Source organism: Girardinichthys multiradiatus, chromosome 18 (genome assembly GCF_021462225.1).
Source record: "Girardinichthys multiradiatus isolate DD_20200921_A chromosome 18, DD_fGirMul_XY1, whole genome shotgun sequence".
NCBI classification, from domain to species: Eukaryota; Metazoa; Chordata; class Actinopteri; order Cyprinodontiformes; family Goodeidae; genus Girardinichthys; species Girardinichthys multiradiatus.
In genome coordinates, this window is record NC_061810.1 from 45,163,023 (window position 1) to 45,175,771 (window position 12,749).

General features: G+C 38.0%; 1 protein-coding gene across 9 annotated transcripts in view; it reads left to right on the forward strand.

Moving 5' to 3' along the window:
• Positions 1-12,749, forward strand: part of pak1 (p21 protein (Cdc42/Rac)-activated kinase 1) — a 136,598-nt gene that overhangs the window by 68,365 nt on the left and 55,484 nt on the right. For 7 of the 9 annotated variants that reach the window (XM_047391380.1, XM_047391384.1, XM_047391383.1 and 4 more), the window contains one exon: positions 952-6,258. The exons of 1 other annotated variant lie outside the window; for it this stretch is intronic. In XM_047391380.1, coding sequence (XP_047247336.1) covers positions 952-1,038 — 87 coding nt within the window. In that variant the 3' untranslated portion in view covers positions 1,039-6,258. Of the gene's footprint in view, positions 1-951; positions 6,259-10,412; positions 10,604-10,698; positions 10,822-12,749 lie in introns of those variants that run through there. One more of the 9 variants, XR_007042351.1, reaches the window with a different exon arrangement.

Genomic DNA, 12,749 nt, shown 5'->3' on the forward strand with positions numbered 1-12,749 from the left:
ACTAAAAGTTAAAAGAATTCACAATTTTTGCTGTTCCTTCTTTTAACAAAAAATACTTTAATCTAACAAGGCTTTTAAATGGTAGCAGCCAGATGTAGTAATAGACTTTATCTAGATGTTAAAATTTAGATCTGAATTCATAACTACACAGATGTTTCTGGCATGCTCTATTGTCTTTAGCTTTGTTGAGTTGAGGTGATTTCTGATTTCTAACCTTGCATTTTTAGGACCAAGAACAATGATTTCTGTCTTTTCTCCTGTAAACTGGATCAAACAATGTTCTGTTCACTCACTGATTTTTGGACACACTTATTCAATAGTTGTAAGGGACTGTGGTGGAGAAATAGCTGTGTATCATTAGCATAGCTGTGGCTGGGGATGTTGTGACTCTCTGTTGTTGCAGCTTGGGGACCGAAAACAGAGCCTTGAGGAACTCCACATTTAATCTTTGTCATCTCAGATTCATAATTGTCAAATGACACAAAGTAGTTGTTGTTTGTTTTAGGTAAACAGTATATCAGTCGGTATATCATGATGTGTCAGTTTCAGCACTAGTCCAGTTCCAGTGCTGTCTGAATAGTATTTAAAAGATTTTAAATCAAAAAGGAACAAATTTGCTGATTAAACCAACTTTTCAATGATCTTTGCAAAAATGCTAGTTTAGATAAAGGCCTGTAATCACCTCTTACTGAGGCACCTTGATCAGGCTTATTTAATCACTGTCATTTTCAGAGTCTGAAAAAGATTTTAGTATAAAAAGATAACTACTGTTGGAAAACCTGCTGGTGACAAAGAAAAATATTCAAAGAGTGATATAAAAACCTCAGAATTGATTCATTCTCATTATTTGCATTGAATTAAAATTGTAAGACCGAACGCAGTAACCAGATGTTTAAAAAATAATTATTCTGTTTCTCCCTTCCCCGCCTCATCTCCCCTGTCCTCTCCCAGCACCAGTTTCTGAAGATGGCGAAGCCTCTTTCCAGTCTGACTCCTCTCATTCTAGCAGCCAAGGAGGCGGCCAAGAACAACCGTTAGCTGGCTTTGCATCGTTTTCCCCTTCGCGTACGTCTGTGATCGCTCCTGAGAAGGTGGTGACAGCTGCTGGCCAGGTTACAAAACCCTCAGAAGGACTTTGGTCAATCTCTCTGAGTGTTTTCTATCTCGCAGCGACTGGTTCTTTACCCCTTCTCTTTTGCCTTTGAGCGTGAGATGCGACTTTTCCACCCCCCACCGAACCACCTAAACGCTCCACCAGGCCTGGGCGAAAGGATCGAGGGATGTCTTTGCTGGCATTGCCGTCCTCATAGCCAACATGAACATGTTGACTTTAGAGAGAGCGTCTCAACAGAGCCCAAAGACGCATGGTAGTTGTTTGTTTTCTTGTTTTTATGTTTTTTAGGACCACATCATCCAGCCGTCACATCTCTGACTGTGTCTGTTAGCTCCCTGTCCTTTGGACAGTTTGGAAGCAACTTTTATTGTGTGTTTGTTACAGTGGACCTTTGGGATTTTAATTATGTTGATTGTAGCGTTACTTTCTGTAGGTTCTGATGCAGAGCAGGTCGAGTTTGGTACATTGTCGTCTCTTTGTTAAAGTTGGGGAAACACTGGTTTGCCCAGAGCCATTGATGGACAAGATTTGGACCGATGCCGGAGGATGCTGGAGGAAAGTCCAGTAAACTTTCCTCCAGCATTGGTACCTTCAGAACCACAGGTTGTTTAACTTAGAGCTTAATGGGTCAGAAACGAGGAGTGGTTTAAGAGAGACTGCAGAAGCCTTGTTGCTCTAACAACACCGGTTCTATCAGGACCCGCCTACCCAGTAAATCCAGTACGCAGCAGACATTATAAATGGTCCCCTGATTTACCTGACAGAATACACTGTTAAACTGACTTAGTCATTTTAAAAAGAAAGTACAACCTCGATTAATTTATGGTTTATTGCATAAATAGTAGTAATTGTATTTGTCATTTTACTTACAGGAGCGGTGTAAAGTATTTCCCCCTCTCCAGATTTCTTCAGGGTTTTTTTCTTGTTTTTTGTCACAATGAAATGTTTCATATTATGAAACTAATTATAATATTAGACACTGATGGTCAGAAGAATTACAAACACAGCTTTCAAATGATGATTTCATTTATTACATGTGAAGAAGTGAAAACTGCCATCAAGTGTTGGTGAGAACTCGGTCTTCTAGATCACTGCTGAAGAACTTTGGCTTAATTAAAATAATTCTACATTAAGACTGGGCCAGTCTAAGGTCCCACCACAGCATCTTATTTCAATTTAGGTCCAGACTTTGACTAGGCTACCCCAAAACCCTTTCTTTGTTGGCCATTCAGAGGAGGATTAGCAGGTGTTCTTTGGATCATTGATCTGCTGCAGAACCCATATGCATCTGAGCTTAAAGTCAAGAACTGATGGCCAGACATCCTCCTTCAGGATTCATGGTTCCAGCAGCTACAGGAAGGCGTTCCACCATGTTTGATTGTCTGATGTATGACGTTATTTCTCTGAAATTCTTCTTAATCTTTACACCAGATGTTGCGTGTGCGCACACACCAACAAGGTGTTGTTTTTGGTAAATTTGTGCAGGGAGAGATATAGGCACGCTGGGCGCTCCATGTTTTCTCCATTTGTGGATGTTTCTCGCTGTAGTTTGCTGGAGTTTTAAAACCTTAGAACTGACTTTATAACCCTTTCCAGACTGATAGGTGTTGGGGACTTTGTTTCTCATATGTTTATGAACTTCTTTAGATCAGGGCATGATATGTTGTTTGTTTTTTGTTTTTTCAGATTTTTCTGTCTACTTCATGTTGTCAGACAGGTTCTATTTAGGTGATTTCTTGATTTAACAGGTCAGTCAATGATCAGGCCTGGATATGACTAGAAAAACTGAACCTCCAGATGGGCTTACTTCTGCTTTAAGGGGGAACAATCACATTTTCTTATTGAGGCCAAGTTGGTTTGAAATGTTTCTTTTTCATCAATAAAGGTCAAAATTTAAAAATTTATTTTGTTTTTCTCAGGTTGTCTGATCTGAAACATAAGTGTGTCCAAAAATACAATAACAGAAGAAATCTGTGAGGGGCAAATATTTTCCCACAGGACCCTACATACAGCTATATGCTTGAAAATGGGTGTACTTTCTTTTTACCATGACTGTAAGTTGATTTCAAACAAAAGAAGCAAACTTCATTAGTGGCTCTGGGGCGTCGCTGTCTGCGGACTCGTTAGGAGACTCTGAGGGGAGAATGTGCATGAAAACAACCTTTTTTTCGTTTTTCTACGGTACGTTTATGATGGAGAAAAAAGCAAAGTGATAAATGAACGTAGTGATGATCGGTGAAGGATGCTTGTGTACAATAGTTGAGATCATATCTGAATCCTATTTTCAGAAGGCAAATAAAAGCCACAAACGTACAAAGTTGTGCAGCCCGGAGGAGCCCTGTGAACATGAGGTGTATATTTTACATGCAAGAAGAAAAACCTGTTTTTGCTTTTGTTTACAGATTATTTTTTTTATATATTGATCAATGCTAGACAGTAAGTTCATTACATGGTAACGATTTTTGGATGACGTTGGAGAATCATCTGAAAGCTCTACAAACATCTAAACATTTATTCAGAACTGTCTCTGATTTCATGCTTTCTTCTTTTTTACTTAGGTTTTTAAGTACTTCTGGCTTTAAATTGTTAAAAGGCTTAAGAGTTATTTTTGTCGTCTAATGGAAGTGGTGAGTTGCTGCATTTTCAGACAAAATTACATTTATTTTGAACTCTGTTCACAAAATCATTCAGCTTTCAAAAACATAAAACAGCTGAAATAAGAATAGTTGATTTTATCAAATGAAGGAACTCATTTTTCCCTCAGATTTGTCTAAACAGTGTTTAGACAAATATTTGCTGCTTTGAAGCAGCAAATATTTGCATCAGGTGGAAGTGTGTTAATGTTTATTAACTGACTGAAAATGTTGCAGCTGTGTTATTGTTGTTTTTGTCCAAGTCTGAATCCTCATAAAGCTCAGCTGAATATAAAGGGCTATTCTGTAGCTTTCCATTTGATTTTTGTTTGCACTGAAGTCAGGTGAATCCTACTTAATAACTGATAATCATAATGCAGGAGCTGCTTGAGGCTGGAAACTGCATAAATGCTACTGTAAATTATCGTTTATATACCACTAGCTGAAATGTTCCCTGAAAGCTGTTTGCTTGCCTCATCGTGTTATTTAGAGCTGCCGGGAATGTTGTGGTATCCTGGAGAATGAGCTGGGAAGTGGAAGGTCTGGTCTTCCCTCCTGAACCCGTTGCCTCTGCAACCTGGACTCTGGATCAGAGAAAGATGATGGATGGCTGTTGAGTTTTTAAAGCAGTCATTATCTTACCAGCAGTGAACTTTTTTGTATAAATACAGATTAGTTTTTAGCTGTTTATAGCTACAGCCTGATCTGAGCGGGACCAAGGCAAAATGTATTTCTACTAACTTAAACAACACTAATTTTAAAAATGCCACAGCAGGGCTTAAAAACACATTATTTATTGATTTTTACACTTTCATGTCTTTGGCATTAACGAATTTCTCCAGCCAGATACATTTAACACTCTTGGTTTTGCTTTGAGATGGCAGGGAAAGTGGTTGAGTGTTCAGAGAGTTTGCTGCCACTCCCTCTCTTGCTGCTGTACACTGCTGGTTAGCTTCTGCACTTTTCCCTTGTTCACAAGAAAGACTAATTCACTCACCTCTCTCTGCAGTTGAGAGTTTCATAAGGAAGAAGTTGTAACAGCTATAGGAGCGCTAACTGTGACTTAATTTAAGGTAACACTGCTTTAAAGAAGTATTTCTTTGCAATAACAATAAAATTTGACACCAAAACTCATAAAAACTTATTTTTTGCAGTTTATCTGTCACTGCATACAACCAGAGCCCCACAAACACAACGACCGCTGTAAAAATAAAAGATAACTATAAATAAAAAAGCTACTTCAAGGCAAGGGAAGTTTATTTGTATAGCATGTTTCAGTAACAAGACAATTCAAAGTGTTTTACAGGAAAAAAACCTAAGAAAAGACAAGAAAAACATGTAGAGAAAAGTACATTTCAGTGGCATAATAAAGGCAGATAATAAAAAGATGGACTACAGACTAAGATTAATATTTCTGTTAATAGAACAGTCTAAGGTAGCCCCAAATAAATGAGTTTTAACTTTGATTTAAAGGAACTCAGGGTTTTAACTTTTCTGCAGTTTTCTAGAAGTTTGTTCCAGATTAATGGAGCATAAGAACTGCTGCTTCTCCTTGTTTGGTTCTGGTTCTGGTTCTGGGGATGAAGCGCAGACTTGAATCAGAAGACCTGAGTGGTCTGGAAGGTTGATGCACTGACTTCACTACACTAGTTGCATTAAGAGTGCAATAATCCCCTTCTATCAAGTTTGCAAACATTGATATTTATTCATGCTCTCATGTAGCTAGAGGGCAAATAAAATGCAGCAAAACTAACCCCCACCCTGCTGTCAATCCGTGGGGTTTGCAAACATCCTCTATTATATATTTGCTTTATCAGGATAAATCACAATTATTTTCTGGATTCATTTCACCGTTGCTTATTGATGATAAACAATGTATTTTCCCGTCACTTTATGCAAGCTGTGCTTTTTCCAAGCAACCAACTGCAGGCCCTGCCTGAGCAGGTCAGTCTTCAGTATAGAAAACCATGAATTATATTTCAGTAACTGTCTTATGCAGAAGTGATGACCTTTTAAGGCTTGTAAAATAACGTTCCATTGAACTGCCTGGGAGCCGATTTAGGATGGCGGAAATCTACTTGGTGCTCATCTCCACTGATTAACCAATAATAGTGGCCAAAATGAAGACTTGCTCCATGTAAGATACTGACTGCTCATAACGCCCAACATTATTCCACTTTTAAAAATCTGAACAGTCCTCTAACCTTCATTCGTTTACTGTGTTACCTGATATATGGGGAAGTAACTTTGATGACAGTCGCTCACCAGATAATAGCGCCACCTGCTGAAATCATTTATGATGAAATTTTCCCGTAGAAAATCAGTTTTGCACAAACAGCTTTGATGGGGATTCAGGCTTGGTCCAATTCACCGTGGTTAGGAAGAAAAGAAGAAGATCAAATGAAGTTTCCCATCTTTACTGTATCAGAGCCATAATTTATCTGTTTGTACATTTCATTTAATTTTTCAAAACAACTGAAAAGGAACAAATAAAACGGTACAAAAGCTGAACTTTGCGGCTTGTTTTCTTTCCTGAAAGTTGCTCCGTGATTGAAGGAAAATGGTTTGCGATTGTTTACAGCTGATATTCTGGTCATCGTGGTACTTAAATCCAGATTAGTAGGAAAGACTTTCAGAAACGTCCAGTCGCAGAGTTAAACCAGTTCTCAGTGTTAAATAATAAGGATTATTTTTTAAATGTTATTTATAACATTGTTTCCAGAACCTCTAAACCCTTTAAGTGAATTATGTAAGCTGTTGTTCTGTAAATCGGGGAGAGAAATAATCTAAAATCTCTCTTGCTCTCACTGAACCCTTCCTCCTGCTCCCCGAGGATTTTTCTTCTCCTTTAATTAGCAGAGATAATTACTGTTCGCCTGCTTTCATCTTCATACTAAAAGATAATGAGGCAATGTGAGTCAGCATTAGGGCCCCCAGTGGCCGACCAGTGGATTCAGTCCAAGCTGTTGCGTAATTCTGAACTTTGATTAATGTTTCCACTGACTGAACGCAGGCCTGCTGGCTCTGAACGCAGCATTCAGATCTGAGAAACAGGCAGAACATCAGGAGGAAGCAGCCGACCAGACGGTTCCTCGTGCGGTGGGGAACTTTACACGTGCTTTCGGCTCATTTTACATCGGTGGCGTCGATCAGTTGTATCTGTCCTCAAATAGGTGATTTGTTGTGTCTATGTTTATGTTGGTATCCGATGAGAGTTGAACACAGAGATGAAAAATAAGGCAGATTTTCAGTCTGTTTTGTGGTTTCTGTTTAGATGATCATTGCTGGGTTTGTTTAAATAAAATCTCCTTTGCTTCCCTTTGTTTTTCGTGCTCTATTCTATCTTTATTCAATAATATCGAGCTAAACTGATGAAAAAAATGTTTTTTCTTTTTATTTACATAAATATTTATACAAATAAACTTAAAAACTATTTGCTGTCCAATAAAATAAAATTCTGTCTTGTTTTGCACACAATGTTTATATTTCTACAATAAGAAAGCTCAGATTGATAAAAAACTATTCTATCATATTAAGAGTATTTTATAAATTGTCTCTAAAAACTGAAGGATTCTGAGAGGATTTAAATGTTGGATTCTTGCTTTCTCAGTTTACTCAGGCTACTTTTTCTGATAATAGTTGTCAAAACATCTCTGTCTTCTCTCATACTTTCAGCATAAATGCCATAAACTTAATAAAATCTCTGTTTTTTACAGTCCATCACCAATTACAGATGATGTTGCTAAAGCTGGAAGATGTTTCTCATGAACATACCTTCCACCTCTAGCAGGAGGGTAAACCTGGTCCTCAACACTCCTGAATCAAATAGTTGACTTATCCCCTTATCCTGGAGCCTACTAATGACCAATTCATGTGATTCAGGAGTGTTTAACCAGGGAAACATCTGATCAGAATCAGAATCAGAATCAGAAAAGCTTTATTGCCAAGTACGTTTTTGGACATACAAGGAATTTGTTTTGGCGTAGTCGGTGCAATACAGTACAAATTAAACAGTATAAACATATCTACAATATAATATAAATATATGTGCACAGTTTTAAGTGAGATGCTTCTATTCCTCACAGACCACGAATAAGAAATCGCCAAGGATTACGAAATTTCAGGATTCATGAAGATTCTTGGAATTTTGCAACTTTTCTGGTCCAATCTGTGAAGCCGTAAGACTCAGTTACGACATAAGAACAGTCGATAAATCGTGTGATTCAGCTTTTTTCACATAAATACTGTCAAGAATTCGATTTACACAAATCTATTAGGAATGAAAGAACGTTAGGAATCAGTTTGCTGAATGCATCAAAAAATCAGGTAGGGCTTAAATATGAATTTGTTACTATTCTTGGCTATTTGTGGGATTTTCCATCGAGATATTATAAGAAGTGATGAGGGACTAGCAGGAATAAATGTTATTTGAATAACTGTTGATATTTAAAAGGTTTTTTACTTTATTTTTATTTTTTTCCATATTTCTTATTTTTAATTTTTTTTCCCAAGGGTAGAAGAGATTCATACAGTTTTAGGGGGAACAATGGCCCTGAGTGATCAAGACAATCCTTCAAAAATCCCATATTGAGTTAAGAACACATAGAAATGCCAACGAATCAATTAGGATTTGGTTACGTTAAGAATGATCTAAGATTTAACTGAGATTTTTTGGATTCGGGAGTTTGGCACCAAATTTTAAACAGCTCAAAACGTTTGCCATGTAGTCCAGGATTGCAAGAACTAAGAATAAAATATGGATCAGTTATGAATTCAGGATCTTATTACGATTCAACTAAGAATTATAACAATTTGACATTCTTGGAGATTCATGTTTTTCGTGGTCTGTGTGAAATAGTGGCTTTAATCATGCAGGACATCGAGATTCAAGGACCAGAATTTTCTCATATGTTTGTTTTTTAAACCAAAGACAGGATACACAAGTAGGGCTATTGTATTGTTGTTTGGTTTGGGGCTTCACAAGGTACTTCCTACCATGTTAGGTCAACTAGTCTCTCTAAATTGCCTATAGTAGTTGAGTGTGTATGCATTGCCTCTGACTGCCGGTTTTATCGGGGGTCAGAGGCACCCTGGTCTGGATACAAAAGAGCCTTTAAGATGGACGATGTCACTAATCATACTCCATATTTAGTGGTTTAAGGACAACAAAGTGGATGTTTTGGAGTGATCATGAAAAACCTGTGATCTACTGTAAGTCCCATAGGAAATTTGTGGGCTGAGCAAAAAGTTGTGTGCGAACACGTATGCCTCCGACTCAGTAACACTAGTTCTGTCGGGAAGAATGGGCCAAAGTTACAGCAAACTATTGTAAGAAGCTTGTGGAAGGAGACCCAAAACATTTATAAGGCAATTCGACCAAATACCAAGAACAAGTATGAGAACTTCTGAATTTGAAGATAGTAAAAAGATTTAAAAAAAATCTTTCACTCATTATTCTGGCATTTAGAAAATAAATAAATTAATTAATTTCAGTAATACTGACTGACCTACAATAGGAAAAGGTTAGTCTGACCTTATGTCATACAGTGAGAAAAAAAGATTATGTGTCTTTTTATGCAGTGTATGTAAATATCTGGTTTCAACTATATAAATATTGTTAGCAGGGGTTTCTTTGTTGTTAAACACGGCAAAAAACTATTTGACAGCACGAGTTTAAAATTGTATTTTCATGGCAACTTAAAATGTTGAACATTGCTTAACAATGACAGGTTAGTCTGCAGCTGACCAGTGGAGACACAGTTTGACTGACTGCTAAAAGGATTAGGAAGCTCCCATGTTTTTTACCATCACTAATCTAATTAATCTAATTAAAATAAAAGCTCTCTCTGGTAAACATTTTAAAAACAAAGCTAGTCAAAATGTGCGACTTCGGCTTTATTTGTGGTTCGAGAGACAAAATGTCATGGACTTGTTTCTAAAGAGTGACACAAATCTATTTCCATTTGGGAATTTCTTCTTCAGATGATTGTGCTCATTTTGTCCGTCTTTGCACCAAACCCTTGCGATGCACAACCTGTCACCATGGAGACTGAGCAGAAATGACCCGACGTTGAGTAACAGTTTTTCTTCCTACCTCAGTGGTGTTCCTCCACAGATTCGTGCAGTGATGTATCTTCCTCACTGTGCAGAGAAACAAGGCTGGTTTCTGCTGAGGTTGCAGAGAGACGCACGGTGACGCAGCAATGACGGGCATAAAAACAAAGTGAGATGAAAACAGGACTTTGGAGATAGAGGAGTGTGAGAAGGTAAAGACTGAAGGAAGACGACCAAATGAAGAGGAGGACAATAGAACTGTGACAGAGAAGGAATAATGAGCAGAAGTTTAAAGCTTGGGAATGATGGATGGTAGCATACACACACAGTCATGGGGAAAACTGACACTTCATGATTCAACAGCTTGCAGAATCACCTTTAGCAGCAATAACTTAGTGCTCATTTTCTGTCTGACTTTCCTAATCACTCACATCTTGGGGAGGAATTTTAAGCCATTCTACCTCACAACGTTGCTTCAGTTCATTGAGATTTGCAGAAATTTGTTTCTGCACAGCTCTGTTAAGGTCCCATCACACCAATTTAATTAGGTTGAGGCCTGGACTTTCACTAGGATATCTGAATTAGCTTCTCTTTCTTTCATCCTGTGGTAGATTTGCTGCTATGTTTTGGATCATCGATCCATAGATGACCCAGTGTGGGCCAAGCTTCCTCACATTTGACTCAAGAATACTTTGGTATATGGAGGAAATCATGACTCACCCAATAACTAGATTGCACCAAAGTCCTGTGTGTGCATAACAAACCCCTATTATCACTCCTCCACCACCGTGCTTGACAGCAGGTGAGATATTGGTGCTGATATGCTGAGCTGAGTTTACTACTTGCATCAGGTTGTGCATTATGACCAAAAATGTTTACTTTTTCTTTCTCTATAAGGAAGCTTCTACCACAACAGTCCAGTGTTCCAGATGTCTTGCCTTTTCAGACTCAGCATGGCAAACCTGAGTCATGCTGCAAAATTGATTTCAGAGAAAATAAACTTTTTCCTGCAGCCCTTCGAAACAATTCGTACTTGCTCAATATTTTTCCAACCGTCCTGTCAGGAGCTTTAACATGCTGAGGTCTGTACAGTTGAAAATGCATCTCCTGTGTTTTTTTAACTTTTTGACTTCAAAGTGAATTTGTTGAGATGTCCACTACTAGAAGACTGGCAACTGTCTTGTGTCTTTTTACCTCAAAATAACATTTTTCCTGTAGAGAGGTCAACTACAAATAGTTTGGAGGTGACCTTATAACCCTTCTGAGATTGATGACCAGCAACGGTTATTTCTCAAGTAATTGTGAATGGTTTCAACACACACCTGAGTGCCCCAGATTAGCAAACAATCCAAAACTCCACCTTTTATGGAGGTGGTCGCAGTTGCTGATTATCAGTTGATTACGCGATTTAATTATTATCACCTGGCTGCTTCTTTCCATATAGAAGCAGCAGACATGTACTTGTTTTTTCCCATCATTACAGAGGATTGAGACATTAAATAGTGAGGATTGTGAATTGGAAAATAAAAATGCATGATCAATCACATACTGTTTAACAAAATTATAAATACATAAACGTTGATGCAAAAACCTTCTCAGATACGGATTGTGTTTAGTAGTTTAAAGTTGAAAACGTGATCAAGTTCCTGGGTCTCACTATTCAATACCCGTCTCTGCAGGCCTATAAACCTTAAAACATCCCTTTACTTATGGAAACAATGACTGTATTTCCCTCCACAGTTGTCACATGCAAAACAGATCAAATAAGATGGGTGAAAAACAAATGGATTAGATGCAAAAATGCATTTTAAATTAAAATGTAAACGTTGGTCCATTAGGAACAGCAAAATGTTAATAAACAAACCTTCTGAAGCAGCTGAGATAATAGCAACATCAATTAAAACAATCTGAACATACTCAAGAAGCCGTTTGCCTAAATGATGCTTAAACTCACAATGTTTCTAAATCATCTCCTGTTAGGATTGTTTGACTCTAGCCTCATCCTAACTCCACACCAGAGATTATGGCTTCTGCTAAGAAAAGTAGATGTTTCTAAGCCCTGCTACTCTTGCTACGTGTTTACAGTGGCTTACAAAAGCATTTGTCACAAACACAAACTTCAGAGTTTTATTAGGATTTCATGTAACAGACCCACACAAAGTAGCACATAACTGGGAAGTGAAGGGAAATGTAGTGACACGTTTTTTAGATTGTTTTTTTTTTTACAAATAATACTTTGAAAAGTTTCTATGCATTGGTTTTCAGTATTACCTTTTGCCACAACTGCTGCTGCAGAGATTTGGGGTATTTCTCTATTAGCTTTTCTCATCTCGAGACTGAACATTTTTCGAAGTCTTCATTATAAAAATCCTCAGGCTTAGCCAGATTGGATGGAGAGGATCTGTGAACAGCAATGTACTCAAATTTTCAGTTGAATTGAGGTGTGGACTCATCTCTGTGTCTCTATATTAAGTGTCATTTCTTGCTGAAAGGTAAACCTTTGACCCCAGTCTCATGTCAGTTGCAGCCTTGAACAGGTTTTGTTCCAGGATTGCACTCTATTTAGTTCCAACACTGATCACTTTTATCTGTCACTGCTGAAGAAATGCATCCCACAGCATGATGCTGTCTTCACCATATTCTAACCCTGAACAGTGGTGCTCAGGGGGATGTAAAATGTATCTTCTTGCTACTCTTCCATTAAGGCCTAGATTTAAGGAGTGGACAACTTATTGTAGTCCTGTCACAATCAGATGCTACATTTTGTTAGTCTATCACAAGAAAATCCCAATGAATTCCTTTGGCTTGAATGTAAGCATGATAACAGTAATGTTTTCTTGTATCCATGCAGTGCAGTAAGTGTGAGCACTGCTGCAGCCAAGCCCCCCTCCCTCCTCCTTTACGCTTGATGTTGCATAATGTTCTCCACTGCAGAGGAAGAGCACTGC